General features: G+C 39.4%; 1 protein-coding gene across 1 annotated transcript; it reads left to right on the forward strand.

Moving 5' to 3' along the window:
• Nucleotide 1: 1 nt before the first annotated feature.
• Nucleotides 2-15,389, forward strand: gclc (glutamate-cysteine ligase, catalytic subunit). Its single transcript, XM_015976378.3, has 16 exons — nt 2-383; nt 1,038-1,150; nt 5,178-5,360; nt 5,474-5,587; nt 5,688-5,746; nt 5,929-6,065; nt 6,221-6,295; nt 6,435-6,551; nt 8,815-8,953; nt 9,032-9,144; nt 9,246-9,338; nt 9,415-9,519; nt 9,620-9,701; nt 9,774-9,883; nt 14,563-14,683; nt 14,761-15,389. The coding sequence occupies exons 1-16, from the start codon at nt 234-236 to the stop codon at nt 14,940-14,942; spliced, it is 1,893 nt and encodes a 630-aa protein (XP_015831864.3). The 5' UTR covers nt 2-233; the 3' UTR covers nt 14,943-15,389.
• Nucleotides 15,390-18,800: the final 3,411 nt, after the last annotated feature.

Below are 18,800 nucleotides of genomic sequence, written 5' to 3' on the forward strand. Positions count from 1 at the left end.
GTCTCTTCTGAATGCACAGCTAAGGTTACCAAACGGGCACACTGCGTGAACCGCACCGGGAGTTTCGTTATATTTCCTGCGACCTCTTCCGTGCCACCTAACAGAACGAAACCGTTCCGGTGTTTCGAGAACCGAGACTTTATTTCAGTTCCCTGCGAGTACAAACTAGCTCGGTAGCTAACCCTCGTTTAGCCGGCCGTGAGTCGTCCCTTCCTCCGGGCTGTCTGTGTGCGATGGGGCTGCTGTCACAAGGATCTCCGCTGACCTGGGAGGAAACCAGGAAATGTGCAGACCACATCAGAAAGCACGGCATCATTCAGTTCCTCAACATCTACCACAAGGTCAAAGAACGTCAGAAAGACGTGCTAAAATGGGGAGATGAGGTAAGTGAAGGAAAACAAAAGTCATGCTGCTTTGGGCTGAACCAGTATAGTCAGTGGGTTTGATCTGCCAGTCATGCGTGTCGTGGTGAAGAGCTGTTATTGATGCAGCCTTAGCTGAACCTGCCGCAACAAATCTGATGCCTTTTCCCATGGAAAAATCTGTTTAAATGGCTTGACCTGTCTTCTTTAGAAGCTGCAAGTTCGTTAAATAAATACATCTTTATGATTCATTTTGGATTTAAAACGCTAATCTGAAGCAAGTTCTAACAATTTCCACACACGTTGGAAAAGTCTTCCCTCCTACATATGGAGAGGCGTGGATGTGTAGCAGTTTTTATGTATTTCTTTATTTAAGAATAAAAAACACATTTTCCTGATAGTGGCTCACCAAAACTTCAGTGTGCTACAGCTCGAACACGAGGTCTTCAATTTCAATCGATGTGGAATGCTGTTGTTATAGATTAATCCCAGTTTCAGACAGGGGGATTACACAGAAGCAGAGTCAAAGTCAAGGAAACATTACTGATGAATTGGAAATGATGTGATGGCGTCCCACTCTGGTCTCCGTAAAACCTCTGCTTCGTGCCTGTCGTCTATAGAAAACTTTAAATTTGTATGTCACGTCTATGATGTTTTTGCCTGTCTTCGCTGTAGGTTGAGTACATGTTGGTGGAACTGGATGACAAAGATAAAAAGGTGCGACTGGTGCTGAATGGAAATGCTGTTTTGGAAACTCTTCAAGAGCAGGGTGAAAATATAAACCCCAAGTAAGTTTGATGTCTTTTTTTGCTTCTCGTTTTATCCAAAGAGTTTGGTAACGAGGCTGCACTTCTACCAGATAATCATGTAACTTAAAGGTGTTGAACTCTCGTTTAATCGATGTATTATAGTGGTCTCTAGTAGGAACGAATGCCCTGTAATTCACTGGGGGGAACATAAGCACATGTATCAGCTCGGAAAGTAACTTCAGACAGCAGGATTTGGAATCTTATTTCCTGATATTTGGACATCTTGCCTCGGATTGGATAACAACAACGTGACTCTATCACTGACTCTAACGTTAATGTTTTACCTCCACAAATAACACAAGGCTGAGAGTTCTGCTGTGTGGTAGAGTTGCTAATGCTAACACTCAGCTTCTGCTAGTCCAGACGTTCTCTGTTTCCAGGACGCTAAACCAGCAACATCCTACCCCATTGCGAGTCTAGATGGGTGAATCTGTGAATATTAAGTGACAGTGTGACATAGATCTGTCAGGCTTTTCAAATCCTAATATTTCATCATTTATTTTCTATCAGAAGCTAATGCAGGACGTGGGTGTAGAATACTGTTTTCATGTTCAGCCACCGAGTGTCCAATTAAAACCCAGGAAAGCCGTGTGTGCCTTTTGTGATTGTGCATGCACGTAATTTACACCTGTGTTGAGTGATGAGTTACCTGATCTGACACATGACCCAGTTGGTTTACCAATGCTTGTTTATATTGCCGTCTGACAGATGGATCGTGGATAGATGGGTGTGTCTCAGCGGAGTTTAATTATTATTGTAAAAAGAAAGAGTTGAGAACAAACTCCAGTAATCTGCATAACATTGAAAAATAGTTACTGCTTTCCTGAACAACCACTGTTGGGAGAAATGGTGCCCACATCCAACAGGACTGATGAGCTGATGGTTTAAGGTAGAGCCCACTTCATTGAAAGAAAGCTGTTCAAGCAAGCTATGTTTTAGGCAAAAAAAAAATAAATCTCCAAGGAACATCTTCCCCTTTTCTTGAGGTTACTCCAAGAGTCACAGAATCGCATGTTCACAGAAAATGTTATAATACCAGACAAACGGCCATAAAAACATAACGCTACCTTGTCAACCCATTGTTTGCACCTTTTCTGCTGTAATTCCTAGGGATGTAAGAAAATATTGATCTGGCAAAATATCGCAATATTTTTTACTGCAAATTATATTAATATTCAAAAGCCGTGTATCGATTTTTTTTTGGGGGGGGGGGGGATTTACATGCAAGTATTTGCGTATTTTCTTTTCTTTTGGTGTTTTTCAAAGGCCACCTGCTTGTTGGCAGCAGTGTGCAGTAGGGTTGTCACGGTGTGAAAATTGAACCTCACGGTTATTGTGACCAAAATTATCACGGTTTTCAGTATTATCGCGGTATTTTTTAAAACGCGTTACATTTTCAGACAAATAAACCCTGTATATCAGGGAAATATTCTCCTCAGTTTGTGTCTAAATTTTGCCTAAAATGTGTTATTTTGTAATTATGTTTGTTTATTTGTTTACATTTTTCCTCTTTAGTCTTTAAAATACCAATACTTGCCCATAACTTATTTTTTGTCTGTTTGATGTCATCATTTAAAAAATAGTAGACAAGATTATACTCAGTACTCAAGTAGCCTTTTAATCAGATACTTTTTTTTACCCTTACTTGAGTAATAACCCCTATATCAGGAAAATATTGTCCTTGGTTTGTGTCCTTCCAGTGAGCTTTGCAGATGTGGGAAAATGTCATCAGGCAGTAATCATTGTTAAATTCATAATTATTCTCGGAGAGAGACCAACTCTTATCTGCCCCTGGGAGCCCCGTAATGCATAGCGTCATTTCAACATGGGGGTGTCCGCGACACGGTTTATATGCAGGTAGCGGCGCTGCGGCTGCTTTATATAGCGACTCGTTGCATTCTCCCTCAACCCAAATCCTCGGATCACGCATTTTAGCTAAAACGCTAACGTTAGCTTGCCTTGCGTTGACTGTAGAGTTGTGGGTGATGGTCACGCAGATGTGTCATGAGATATGAAGCGTTGCTGCCTTTCACAGACACTTTTTCTGCACGTGCTGCAAACAGGATAGCCGTCTTCTATCAACTGTCCCTCGGCATTCTTCAAATATCCAAAAACTGCCCATACTTCCCACTTTGTCTTCTTTGAGGAATAATAAATGTCCTGAGCGCTGCCGTCTCCTCCTTTGGCCATTATTTCAGCTTTCGCTTCAAGAAAGTTTTGGTCGTAAACAACAAAGTGCGCATGTGCCGCCAGCAACTTCAGCAGATGATACGGTGGCTGGTAAGTGTCACCATGCCTACACCGCAGCCACGGTAATCCACCGAGATAATTTTTTTTTTTTAAATAGACTGTTATTATTATTGTCAACGTTTTTACCGGGGTTTACCGCTACACCGGTTACCTTGACAACCCTAGTGTGCAGTGGGTTTTGTTTCCACCATTGAAATGTAAATCCCTCTATCATGGTTCAGAAACCTCATGTTAAACATGTTACATATCAGTTTGGACTGTTTGAATTTTCCTACAATAAATTCAGTCTTTAAAAAATCGCTAATATCGTCCGTGATAGCGGGGATGGGGTGGTTGCACTCGTTCCGCTGCTGTTTCTCACCAGTATCAGCTGATGGAGGGCTCTAGTTTCATTGCGCCGTTCGTGTCAGCGGACACGGTAGGGTCGGGGCGGGGGGCGGGGCATGACGCTTAGCCTGGCGGGTGGGCAAACAAAGCCTGGCAGGCCGCCAGGCTTATAAAGGGCTGGGGGAAACCCTGGTGATATCATGATGCAGAGGAGACGATACAATATATGTATCGTATTGCCAGAATTTCACCAATACACATCCCTAGTAATTCCTAATGCATGTACGTAACCATATAACTATTTAGTATGCTAGATAATTCAGTGTGGTGTTTTTCATGGTGAAAAACAAGGCACATTTTTGCTTTATCAGTTTATTTTTAACTTCAAAGTCACAGCAGCTCAGTGCAGCCGACAATCTGGAAAAACCTGACAAACAACTAGTCAAAACTTCCCGAACCTATCACACTCTCTTCACCGTGTTGACTTCGGATACACATGTGTACGCAAGTATGTTGCTCTGCCAGCTGACAAAACACCTGCTGCGCTCACAGACGACAGATCCGTCACCTGTTTTCCAACAAGAACCGAACCAGACTCAAAACAGAACCTGTAAATTAACTCCTTAAGTGAATTCGCCCTATTCCAAATCTTGCCAGCCCGGTTCTGGCTTTACTTCCTTTTGAGCTGCTTCAAACTAAGAATGTGCACATGGAGGGTAATGCTCAGAGACGATCAGAGGGCAATTTGATGGATGAGTCATGGTTCAGTTATGTGAATGATGATCGGATGAGGTTTTTCTAGGATTGTACTTTTCAGACACGATTAAAGTAATCAATTTTTTGACAAAACATTTAATTTATTGGTAGCCATCAATATGCTAAGACCTTTTCAAACAATACAGCAAAATATGTTCCAAATATAACCTCTCCTACTTTATTTTCTAAACAAAAGCACATTGCCTTAAATCACCTCCGGTTATTATATTTTTACCACCTTGCAGTGTGGTGGGCATTTATTAATTTTTCTGTGAAATGGATGGCCATTATTTATGAAAGGACTATTCCCTGCAAAACATCTCCAAACCTCAGTAGCCCCTCTTTAAAGGTAATCAACCATCCAACCGCTGTGAATGTTTTCATTCAGGCTGGAGGGTGTTGTGTTAGCCCACTGGTCATGACGTCAGTGTAAAATCTTTGCTGCTAACTTCACCCAGAGGTAAATACCAGTGGCAGTAACGATAGCAGATCCCGTGCGTTCCTCATTACTGCCCCTCTGTTGCACACATCAGTGGGCCGCCAGGTTTTTGCCGCCACCTCATGAAGAAGAAAAAAGCTGTTTTATCTAATGACTAAGGTCACTGTGATAATGTCACTAGGGCTGACGCAGAAAAAGTCGAATGTTTCCACAACATGATTCATGTTATTACAGTCACCCCACACTTTGGAGACCAGAGTACAGCAAATACATGATCGAGGGAACTCCAGGCCAGCCGTACGGAGGGACGATGTCGGAGTTCAACACGGTAGAGGGCAACATGAGGAAGAGGCGCCTGGAGGCATCGTCTGTCCTCAGTCAGAACCAAACCCTCTGCACAATCACCTCCTTTCCAAGGTGCCGGTGTTCAAACAGCATTTCAGCTTTTTTTATTTCTTTTACAGACTTTTTAGTTAGCTGAAATATAAAATATGATGTGCGTAGTCTCATGTTTGAAGTCCTTTGTTTAGATTAGGTTGTCCAGGTTTTACCAAGCCAGAGTACCGACCCACTCCGGTTGAAAAGGGAGTTTCTAAGTCGCTGTTTTTTCCAGATGAAGCTATTAACGGACATCCAAGATTCAGGTGGGCTTTGTTAGAGTTTTAGAAAACATAAAATTTTCATTTATACCGTTTGTTTTTGGGAGTTTTCTGAGGTTAACTGTCCCCCCCCCCCCCCCCCCAGCACTCTGACAAGAAACATTCGCCATCGAAGGGGAGAGAAAGTTGTAATAAATGTGCCCAGTAAGTTTTTATTTCAAAAATAATGAAAATGCAGAATCTGATTTAATTTTAAAATCACATTAGCTAAAACATTCCTGATGAGTTTAATGTTTCGTCATATGATTCGTTTTCTGGACCTTGTGAGCTTTACGACACACAAAAGGGTCTTTCTAAAGCGATTTTGTTGTATTCTCCTGTTTCAGTCTTCAAAGACCAGCGCACCCCGGCTCCGTTTGTGGAGGAGTTTCCTGAGGACGACGGTGAAGCGGCGCGGGCAGCTCTGCCTGACCACATCTACATGGACTGCATGGGCTTTGGCATGGGCAACTGCTGCCTGCAGGTAGAGCAGGATTTGACCCAGCTGCCAAATCTGTTTATTTTGTTCATGGATGTGGATTATATAATAATTTATAACTTATTTGTGTAACTGCAGCCCTACCGTCATAATAAGTGATTTATAAATGCACTTCAGCCTCATTTGTGCTGCTTTTGCAGGTGACATTCCAGGCTTGCAGCATTGATGAGGCAAGGTATCTTTATGACCAACTAGCAACATTCTGCCCCATCGTGGTGAGTGGCTGTATGGATTGTTTCCTGATCTATTTTTCATCACACCAACTGCTACACAAGCAAGTGATCAGTCCCTTACTATGAAGATAAACCTTTTTTTATGTATTGCTTGCGCTAGATCATGTTTCACTCATTGCAGATGGCGTTGAGTGCGGCCTCTCCGTTCTACAGAGGCTATGTGTCAGACATTGATTGTCGCTGGGGAGTTATTTCTGCCTCGGTGGATGACAGGACTCCAGAGGAACGTGGGCTAAAGGTGAGCTGAAGATGCCAAAGTTCAATTAAGACTGGAATGTTCCTATAGATGATGCATTTTAGATTTCTTATTCTGTTAATTGCATTTAGAAAATGATTGATGTATACTCATTATGATTAAAGATGGTCATTGATGCAAACTTAATTCAGTGTTTGAGAATAGTCCTTTAATAGTCGTACCTCTCAGATTTTGATATGAAGTCCAGTAAATCATGAATAAATCCAGTTTCTCACATTGTACGGCTCACCACATAATACCATATCTAACACGTTTTCACTGCAAAGCTCCACCTGGTTTGACGTCCCAGTTTGAGGTGATTTAAATAACATAAAGTAAAGATAGGATAGTATTTCTTAAAAAAAGCTGCAACTATTTGAAAGTATACAATTCAAAGCTCCAACCCGCCTTCAGGCGTACCTCACTAAGCCCCACCTCCAGAATGCTTATGCAACATTTCCAGGAACAAACAGTGACTCACATCACTGCTGAGCTTCAAACAGCATGTTTATGATGTCTTATTTCCTGATATTTAGGCATCTCTCCTCAGATCGGATAATAGATATGCGACGCTACTACTGACTTGCAGCCAAGGACGGATTAGCCATATGGGCAACTGGGCAATTGCCCAGGGGCCCACGAACTCTAAAGGGCCCAGGCCCAGGGCAGCAAGAGCATGAGCAAAATACTGTATCTGTAATCTCCCGCTTTATATTTAAACTAGGGTGACCATATGTCGTCTTTTCCCCGGACATGTCCACTTTTCACTCTCTGTCCGGGGGTTTTTTTGTAGCCTATTGATGAAAATGTCCGGTTTTTCATCCAGGAAGGAGCAGGGATCGAATTATGGGGGAGCTGGATATCCTACACATCCAGGGGAGCCGGATAAAAAGTTTTCTACCTATATTACATCATTTATGGACTCTTCTGAGCAGAGGGCAGCAGAGCGATGATCGTTGGTGTGCAGTGCTCCAGGCTGCTGCGTCCAGCGCACGGTCCATTCTCAAAATGGCGCAACCAAAAAAAACTATAATTAACACACGATCGTTCATGTCCGCACATGTTCTCTACTTTCTGTCTTATTTGTGCCTGAAGTGCTCTGCTACTGCGGAGCTCATCACCTGTGCTGCGGCGATTTCACCTCACTGACGCAGCATCGAAATGTGCTCTCCGCTTTGCGGTCAGGAGATCCCTTTGATCTGCTCAAAAGTAATTGATGAGGTGAAAAAGTAAGAATCCAGGCAGCAGTTTTTCTGGAGAGTTTAGAGGAGGTGCAGGAAGATGAGAGACAGGACAGGAAATAGTTAAATAAAAACAAGGAAACAAAACTAAGTGTTGAAAAGTAAAATGTAGGTAGATTTATCTCCACTACACGTTTTTACCTGTATAAAACAATAAGTTCTACACGTCATATTTATGCATTTGATACAATTCAGATCACCTTCAAAACTGTCACACACCCAGGGCCATTTCAAGACATTTTGGGGGCCAAGGCAAAATGACCCCCCCCCCCCCCCCCTGCAGACTGACCAATGAAGAGAGGACCAAAGGTTGCCCTGAGCGGGTTACGTGATGTCAGGCATTCAAGTATTGAGTATATTTACTGCATATTACAGTAAAATATTCTGTATGTGACCATTTTATGGTGATCCTTGGGCCATGATGATGGGGCCCTTGAATATTGTTGCCCAGGGTACAACGAAGTGTTAATCTGGCCCTGCTTGCAGCGTGAATGTTTTACCTCCACAAATAACAAAAGCCTCGGGGTCATTCTGCTGAGTGGTGGAGTTGCTAATGCTAATGGCTAGCTTCTACTAGCTGACATGTTCTCTGCTGTTTCCTGGAGACTACACCAACAGCCTTCTCCGTCATGAGCCAAGATGGTTGAGTCCATGAATGCTAAGCGACAGCCTGATGTAGATCTGTCAGGATTTTCAAATCCTAGAGTTTCTCTCCGAAGCTAATGCAGGAGATGGGTGTAGGAGACTATTTTCATGTTCAGCCTGCATGAAAAACTGAGTGATGGATTGTAATCAGAAATAATCATTACAAAAGTGTTTTCAGTGTCCCACAGCCTTAAGCAACTTGGCAACATTAGCAACTCCACCACACAGCAGAACTCCTCCCTGGTTGTGTTGATAAAACATCAATGTTGCAGAGCAAAAAGTCTGTGGTAGATTCCTGTTGAAACCATACAATCCGAGGAGAGATTTCCAAATATCAGGAAATAAGACTCCCAACTGTACCTTTTAATCTTGTTTTTCAGCCTTTGAAAAACAACAAATACAGGATTTTCAAGTCCAGATATGACTCGATTGACAGCTATCTGTCCTGCTGTGGTGAGAAGTACAACGACATTAACTTGATAATAGACGAGGAAATCAACAAGCAGCTTCTCGATGCAGGTACGATTTGTTTAAATCCACCTGGGCATGCTCCTACAGCTGTGAAATATGAAAATGTGTTGGGTTTGGTTTTTCCAGGGATTGACAATCTGCTGGCTCAGCACATAGCTCACCTCTTCATACGAGACCCGCTCTCTGTGTTTGAGGAGAAAATCCACTTAGACGACGAAAACGAGTCTGATCACTTTGAGGTTTGGATTAACGGAATCCATAGATGACAAATAATTGTTAATGTGAAGATTACATTTAATCCGGTCATTGGACTTAATGTTTTTAATCAAACTTCTTGTAGAACCTTCAGTCGACAAATTGGCAGTCGATGCGGTTTAAACCCCCACCTCCGAACTCTGACATCGGCTGGAGGGTTGAATTTCGCCCCATGGAGGTATTTACTACAAGTTTTTAATCTGAATGTAGATTAAGCTACTTGTAGAGACGGATGTTTTGGTTTTGGCGCACAGGTGCAGTTAACAGACTTTGAGAATGCTGCATATGTGGTCTTTGTCGTCCTGCTCACCAGAGTCATCCTGTCCTACAAACTGGACTTCTTAATCCCCTTGTCAAAGGTAACAATAGAAAATGGATACTTCTACCATTTTAACATTCAACCCCGGCGATGGATAATGAATTTTTTTCCACTGATGTGGAATAAAAATATTTTTATAGGTTGATGAAAACATGAAGGTGGCACAGAAAAGAAACGCTGTCCTGGATGGAATGTTTTACTTCAGAAAAGACATCTTTAAAGGTACATGAAACAGGAAGTAGAACTGCATGCAAATCCAGCTGGCCGCTGTTTCATCATTTCTGTTTTGAACAGGCTGCAACCCGGTCTTTGATGGTGCTGCTTCTGCTCAGAACGGCTTAGAAACCGACTGTGGAAACGAGGAGTACATGCTGATGAGCATTGACACAATCATCAATGGAAAGGTGGTTTTTATTAGTTAGTTTAGCTTAATAATCAAGTTCTGATTCTCATTATTATCTACTGACATCTAGTGGTCGAATTGCAGTTTGCAGTCATTTAAAGGATTCTTTCACTGAGAAACGGTGCAATACTTGTTCTTTTTGAAACACAATCGGTCACTCAGTCTTTTACCCTGTTTCCTGCATTAGCAGCAGACAGGATGTGAGTGAGAAAGTAGAGGAAACATTCGGGTCAGAAAAAATCAGTTTCTTTGACTTATGCCGGTCCTCGGGAAGGAGGGAGCAGAGCACAAATCCGCTAGTCAAAACTAACCATTTCCAACTGTTTTTTTGCAAGGTCAAACATTTTAACAATCGCTACAAACATTCCAGTCTTTAAGGAGGAAATACTAGTTTACATGCAAATGTTACCATTCTGGAATGTTCTTTGGTAAATGATCAGGAAGCGGTTCTTCTACTTAGTCTTTCTTCTACCCTCTGAAACAGGAGCACTAGAGACGCACACACACACACACACACACACACACGTTTGATTTAATGATGAATCACTCCTGTACACAGTAATAAAGGCTGGGGAGACATTTCAGCTGTTAGAGTGAGGCGTTAAAAAGACTGAACGTGCAGCGAGGAAATAAGTTTTGCTCTTGGTTCTACTAAATATCAAAGATGATATGATGGATGAAGTACAAATGGAAGGGTATGAACTTTATTTTGTAAATAGAAAAAATAAAAGAGGTGGTGGGGTTGCCCTGTACATTAAATCAGATCTAAAATGTAAACTAGTTAAGGAAATGACAATGATGGAAGATAATGTTATGGAAATTGTAACTGTAGAAATCAGCAATGAAGCTGCTAAAAATACTTTAATTAGTTGTTTATATAGAACACCAGGATCATGTATTGAGATATTTAATGAAAAAATTATTGAATTGGTTGATCACATTAAATACAAAACATTTTTTCTATTTGGGGACTTTAATATTAATTTAGAACATGAGGCTGGACAGATAACTAAGGATTTTGCAGATTCACTGTACAGTGTAGGTTTATTTCCCTTGATAATCAAGCCAAATAGAATTACATCTCTGAGTGCAACAATCATTGATAATATATTCACTAACAATAAGGATGATGTCCGGAAAACTGGGATATTAATGACGGATATTAGTGACCACCTACCTGTTTTCGCAGTCTTCAAATACAAACATTCCATAAAACAAAACATCACCATAAACTACAGAAGAGATAAATCAGTTAAAGCCATGGAGGCATTAACCAAAGATCTTAATAAACAAAATTGGAAGGAGGTATACGTCAGTGATGTCAATGCTGCATACACATCCTTCATGAAAATACTGTTGAAGTCATATGATAACTGCAAATTAATCAAATCTACAGGTAAAAGGGAAAATCAGCCTTGGATGACTAAGGGATTAAAGAATGTGTGTGCAAAAAAGAATAATTTAAATAGAGGAGTTTTTTTTAAATTGCAAACAAGGGAAGCAGAAGATAGATACCGTAATTTCCGGACTATAGAGCACACCTCAATATAAGCCGCACCAACAAAAAAGGTTTTCTACACACACACGCTGCACTCGGGTACAAGCCGCGGCGCAGCAGCCACATGCAGGTCCCCGGCGCACAGCGCATGTATGGCCATAGCATAAGATAATTAGACAGAAAGATGCTAAACGGAGGTTTTTCGTTGTTGTTTTAATTCAACAAAACACATTTTAAACACGGGTGAACGTGCCTGCAGGTTTAGAAAAGAAAACGGCACTGATAGCATTCATATTTCTGGATGGTTATAAAATAAAAACAGAACTGACACATTATTACCAGTAATTTGCATGTTTAGAAAGAACAGCGCTGACACAGCATTAATAAGCCCTGGATGATTAGAAAATAAAAACTGCACACAAAACATGCCTGGTTAGTAAATAAAACACACTTGCCTACCAGAAGTCATTCGCTCTCATTTTCCTCTTGCGTACTAAAGCCATTAAAGTCCTTTTCTTCAGTGTCGGAGTTGAACAGCCTCAGAAGAGCTTCGTCACATACCTTTTCTGTGGCGATGTCAGTGTCGCTGTGCGTGTTGCTGTCATCATCCCCGGGTGAAGCTGGCTTGAATGAGTTCTTCCCGCTGCCGTCTCCAGCGCCGAACCATGGATTCATTCATGCCAAGCTTACATGCGGCAGCACTGTTTCCCTCCTTTACTGCCAGATGGATGGCCTCTAACTTAAATGTGGCATCATATGAACTCCTAGTTACCATGAAGAGGGGGTACGGATTTGAAAAAAATTCTTCGTCGTGCTGGCTGCTTACATGTGCTAAATTAAAATGAGCACTTCCTTCGATTTCCACTTTTGACTTCCACCAGTTTCACTTTCTGCTAAAATGTCCCCTGGCAGGTGAAGGAAAATCTTCAGTAAAGCCGCACCTCATTATAAGCCGCATGGTTCAAAGTGTGGGAAAAAAGTAGCGACTTATAGTCCGGAAAATACGGTATAAAAATATAAAAATTAATTGGTAACAATAATTTGGAAGCAAAAAAAAGATTATTATGGTAATTATTGAATCAGAATAAAAATAATGCAAAAGCTACTTGGGGAATACTAAACAGTGTGACTAATAGAGAGAAAACAAAATCCAGTATTCCAAATCACTGTCAAGGACAAAAAAATATTTATGATGATAAAGAAATCACTGAGTTTAATGTTTTTTTTTTTTTTTTTGTAAATGTAGGTAGGAGTTTGATGGAAAACAAACCAATAATAGAAGATAAATTGACCACAATGATTAGTACTGTCAATAGTATTGTCCTTGACAAAGTAGATAAAGAAGAAATACGAAACATTGTAAAAAAAACTGTGGAAACAAACGATCAACCGATTATCAGGATCTGGACATGATAAAACCATCATAGAATCTGTCATTGAACCATTCACTTACATTTGTAATCTGCCACTTTCTACTGGAAATTTTCCTGACGCATTGAAAACAGCGAAAGTCATTCCTTTGTATAAGACTGGTGATAAACATAGTTTCAATAATTACAGGCCGGTGTCACTGCTTCCACAGTTTTCTAAAATATTGGAAAAAGTATTTGTATCAAGGTTGGATAAATTCATCGAAAAAAATAATATTTTAAACAATGAACAATATGGGTTTAGAATTAAACATTCCACAGCAATGGCAATAATGGAATTAACGGATAAAATATCAACAGCAATTGACAATAAAATTACTTTTAGTGTTTTCATTGATTTGAAAAAAGCTTTTGACGTCATTGATCACTCAAGGTTACTTCGAAAATTAAGTCGGTATGGAAAAAGAGGTGTGGCTTATCAGTGGGTTAAAACTTATTTAGAAAAAAGGAAACAGTTTGCTCAGATAAAGGACCATACATCAAAACTATGTGAAATTAATTGTGGCGTGTCACAAGGGTCTGTCCTCGGACCTAAACTGTTCATTTTGTTTATTAACGACTTGGTAAATATATCTAAGACACAGTAACATTCTATTTGCAGATGATACAACACTGTTTTACTCAGGATCAAATATTGAGGAGGTGGCTAAAGTGATAAATGATGAACTGATTAAAATTAAAAACTGGTTTGATTATAAATAGATTGACACTGAATCTTAATAAAACAAATTTTATACTGTTTAATGATAAAAAGAACAGTGATGTGTCATTGGAAATAGATGGGATTAAAATTCAAAGAGTAAAAGAAACTAAATTTCTTGGAGTTCTTATTGATAAAGAGTTGACATGGAAATCCCATATTAGTTACGTAAAAGGTAAAATTGCCAAATCCTTAGGGGTATTACATAGTCAAGGTTTTAGTGACTAATTCTGGTTTGTTTGTATTGTACAATTCACTGATCGTTCCATACTTGACTTATTGTGTAGAAATCTGGGGAGTAACATACAAAAACTATACACAACCCTTATTTATTTTACAGAAAAGAGCTCTGAGAATCATCAATTATAGTGGCTGTAGAGATCCATCGAAACCATTGTTTATAAATATAAATTACTGAAATTTCATGATTTAAAAGACTGGAAAATCTTACAAACCATGTATAAAGCCAATTTAGGTACTCTGCCAACAAACATTCAGGGGATATTTGAAAAGAGAACTAGTAATGACATGCTGAACGAAACTGATGTGTTTACAAAACCTAGATGTAGAACTAAACTAAAATTAAGGAATGGAATATATCTGTGAATGGTGTTAAATTATGGAATAACCTTAAAAGGGAAATTTAAAAAACTGTCATTTAATATATTCAAAAAATGTACCAAATTGAGTGTACTAAATAGTTATGAAAAAGTAAATTAAATCAATGATCATGATAGCACTGGAATTTAGAACAGGAAAAAGTTTAAAATGAATCTGTATGTGTGTCTGACAAATAGAAATTGTATATAAATTGATTATTTCTTCTGGAAAAGGGGGCAGAAATTATAAGGTTTTTCTTCATTCTGCTCCTTTTCGTTCAAATTTGATTGTTTGTTATGCATTTCTTATTGTTTATATGTTTTATTTGTTTTTATTTTGAATGAAAGAAAAAAGAGGAAAAAATGGACACTAGGTGGTGCTAAAAGCAAATCAAAACTGCCAAGTGTGCAGTTGTAATTGTTAAATTTCTCCCTCAACTTCCTAATCACCAGGAAGGAGTATTTCAGGGGCTAATCCCAATCCTGAACTGCTACCTGGAAAACATGGAAGTAGACGTCGACACCAGATGCACTATTTTGAATTATCTAAAACTCATCAAGAAACGTGCTTCAGGTAAGCTTCTACGTCAGTTTAAATGTCTTTTAGTGTTTAAAGGATCATGGATTCCACCTATTGTTGATCTAAATTAGGTGAGATGATGACCATGGCCAAATGGATGAGGGAGTTTGTCGCGAAGCACCCAGAATACAAACAGGACAGCGTCATCACCGACAAGATCAACTACGACCTGTTTGAAAAGTGCGACAGGATCGCAAAAGGCGAGGAGCAGTGCCCCGAGCTTTTTGGACACCCAGTTAATCGGGTAAAGTGATAAATGCTGCACCGTTTATTTCCAAACACGCATGTTGAGCCACTTTTCCGCCGGTCGTGAGAGCGTCACGAACGGCCATGGCGTTATAGTGGACGGGTTTCTTTCCACCAGCAGCAAAGTGTGATATTTTGGATGCGTCCAAGAAGCAAAGAGATAACTTTTACGCTTCTTAAACACTTCAGCATCTGCATTTTAGATTGAGTCAGACAGGATGTTGAATACAAAAGCAACATCTTTAAAGGTACTTGAAACATCTGAACTTTCAAAATAAAAGTAATGTTCAAATAAACGTACTTCATTTCCGGTAAAAATCCCTCTTAACCAATGTAAACGAAACAAAATAAGCCACCGACCTTTTTGGATGCATGTAGCTGTCTTTTTGCTTATAAATTCCAAAATCACACATCTGGCAATTCTCCCGTGATCATGTGACCTTACGAGAATGGCTGTGTGGGACGCTTTTGCTTCCGTTTTTTGCGTCAGAATCGCTTCTGGTTGGAAGGGAGCTCCCTGGTAAAACGCCTTCGTGTCGTTACACACCACTTTCACGTCAGGTGGAAAAGAGGCTTAAGACAACGACCAAATGAAAGAAGTCCAATCGTAAGAGAGCTTAGCAGCATGTCTGTGTGTATTGTGAAGAAATACACTTGCATCAAATACATGTATATACACTGTATGAGATTTTTATGATTACAGAATTATTTTAATAGGCTGAAAAGAGGGTGTGTAATACAAAAATCAGATGTGTATTTTTGTCTGAAAATTAAACGTGTGTGTGAACCTGTAAATGTAGCAGTTGTACAGTAGGCTGATTTTAATCTTGTATTCTGTAAGTGCTCTATTAACAATAATTTCACTTTCTTTTGCTGAGAAGAACTTTAAAACTGAAGAAATTCCTTTTGTTTTTGTCATTAAGACATGTTTGCTTTGCTGCTGATTTAGTAGTGGGACCTGATCTTGTTGCATTCAGTTGGAAATTGTCAACCAATGTTTGCCATGTGAAAATAAACCTGTACACCAGTCGTTCCTTTGGCTTGATGAGGAAAAATCCAAGATTATTCCTAAATGCATCTACCTGCAGTGCTGTTAGGGATTTCTCAAAACATTAAAAAATGTATTCAGACATCTGATAATTCATAATGTAAGAAAAAATATTTAATCTAAATTCACTTGTAAAAGTCATCCACTAGATGGCGGTAAAGAGTTACAGACTCATGCAACTTGAAGCCGCTGTGACATGGACGCCTCAATCTGAGCTAATGATTAGTCGCTACAACACGAAGATCTACTATAAAAACTGTTAAAGGGGTAAAAATTATACATTTTATAAATTCATATTGCACTTTAAGAAAATTGATCATGCAGCTGCTGTATTGATTCAAACCTCTCACAGGTGCACTAAACATGACTCAGTATAAAAGTCAGCATCGTTCTGACTTGTGGTCAGAGGTTAGATCTGTAGAGCTGTTATTGTTATTATTTGAAGTTCCAGCAGCGCTAATGCTAGGTGATGGTGGGTGGGGCTTGATCATGCCACTGAATCTGACCAATCAGAGGAAGAAGCAAAAATGGAAAGGAAGGAGAGAGGCCTCTTTTAACAAACCATCTCCAAATATGCAGAAGAAACCTGCCCTGAGGAAATATGCAATAATTTATTTTAATGGCAAGAGAACCAATTTAGATCTTGCTCTAATTACTAACTCAGTTGTTAATGTGTGTCAACATAACACATAAATGGTGACAAAGATTTCTGTATAAAATATTTAGTTTTTTTTTTTTTTACAAAAATAATCTCACTGCACTTCTTACTCTACATGTTTGCTGATGTTTGGCTCATTGATTGTTTTATTGCCAAGCCGATGGAGAATGAAAAGTACACTTATCAGATTTTTTCAACACTCTGCAATATCCCCTTATGATGCATTAAGTTAAAATATCAAAATAACCCATGACCTTCGTCCCAGAAATCCACCAGTGAAGCAGGAGAAACATTCACACAGAGAATAAATGTCATCAGGATTCATTTTTGTCATGAATCTTCACTTTATGACTTGTTATGTTTTTTACAATGGTAAAAAAAAATATGATTACATAAAGCTGTATATGAAGCACCATAGTGACCCTGTTGGAACAATCAACCGTTTTAACGCTATCTCGGTAGTACTCAGACTCTAGTTTAATAGCTTTATCAGTTCAGCAAGGCACCATGCTGACACTGATTTGTAAACACAAAGTACAACTGAGGCTGACAAGTCATCACCAGCCACATCAGCTGAGTGTTGTGATAAATAGCTAAATGTTTCCTGGAGACACAAACTGTTCTTGAACATATCTCAAAATATCTATCTATCCATCTATCCATCGTCTATCTATCCATCTATCCATCGTCTATCTATCTATCTATCTATCTATCTATCTATCTATCTATCTATCTATCTATCTATCAATCACAGCAAATGGCACTCATCATGGCAGGCCCTGATCAACAGAGGCTAAGATCTACCACACCAGACAAGACCCAAGGTGTAGGCTATGCAAAGAGGCCCCTGAGATAATCCACCATTTAACTGCAGGGTGTAAGATGCTGGCAGGGAAAATGTACATGGAACGCCACAGCCAAGTAGCTGGCTCTGTGTAGAGAAACTTCTGTGTACAGTATGGACTGGAAGCCCCAAGGTCAAAGTGGGACTTCCAGATTCAGAGTGATAAAATGGTGATGGCGAACCAACCGTACATTTTGGGTGGCCGACAAACAACAGAGGACAGCCGTTGTGGTGGATGTGGCAACACCGTGATGCAACAGCAGGAAAAAGCAACACGAGAAACTAGGGAAGTGCCAGGGCCTCAAAGAAGAACTCAAAAAAGCCTGGAGAGTGAAGACATCGGTGGTGCTTGTGGTCATCAGGACAGTAACCCCCATAATCAGCTGAAATAACTAATAATACTTTTGAAGAAACTATTTTTGAAGTATCGATGTGTATAAAAGACATCTTATTCATTCACTTGACACCAGGAGTCAGTTTTCATTATTTGTATGTATTCATTTATTATAGTAACGCTATAATTCAAACATTACAAATGTAAATTAAATTTATTATCAAGTACGAGCCAAAAAGTGTCAATATAAACTTTTGTCCTAAGTGGATAAACCGCACTAAATAGATCTTCGATAGAGTTAGTGGTATAGTTTCAAGTTTCCAAGAAAACAATATATGTCTCAGTTATTAGTGTTAAATGCATCGATGTGCTCTGCAGTTGACTTCAAACTGTTGAATTTTGAATTTCTATAGAACTAATGTGGAGTGGTGGGCGGAGCCTGATCAGGTCAGAAGAGCTGACCAATCAGAGCAGAGTGGGCTATCTGGGAGGGGTCAGTTTAACTTTACTACTTAATGGTTTACCATTTTCTTATTAGGAGAGGGAAACTTGTTATTTAAACTGATAGGCTACTGATGACATTTTTGGTCCCTGTAAGTTATGGCTTTGCAAATAGTAAAATTAATGAAAAAAAAAATTATATATATATATATATAATTCAGTTCACTCCAGGATTGATAATAGAATCTCACTGGCTGCCAGGTTAAAACTGAGTCAGCTGCATTCATTAATTATCTAAATAAAAATAGATGATGAGATATTTCAAACTACAACACACTAATGCACATTTTTTATCATTCTTGTCCTAACTATTTGGTTTTGGAGCTTATTTTTAACTAATAAAAACACGATCTTTTGTGAATGTTCTTTTTTTTTATTTCCCGTTCACGTTCAACTCAAATCAGATGCAAAAGTCTGAGTGAGCAACATTTCTGCCTCATTAATCATGCGGTCCCCTTTGATGCCATATCTCTACCGTAA

This window comes from Nothobranchius furzeri, chromosome 12, assembly GCF_043380555.1.
Source record: "Nothobranchius furzeri strain GRZ-AD chromosome 12, NfurGRZ-RIMD1, whole genome shotgun sequence".
In the NCBI taxonomy this organism is placed as follows: domain Eukaryota; kingdom Metazoa; phylum Chordata; class Actinopteri; order Cyprinodontiformes; family Nothobranchiidae; genus Nothobranchius; species Nothobranchius furzeri.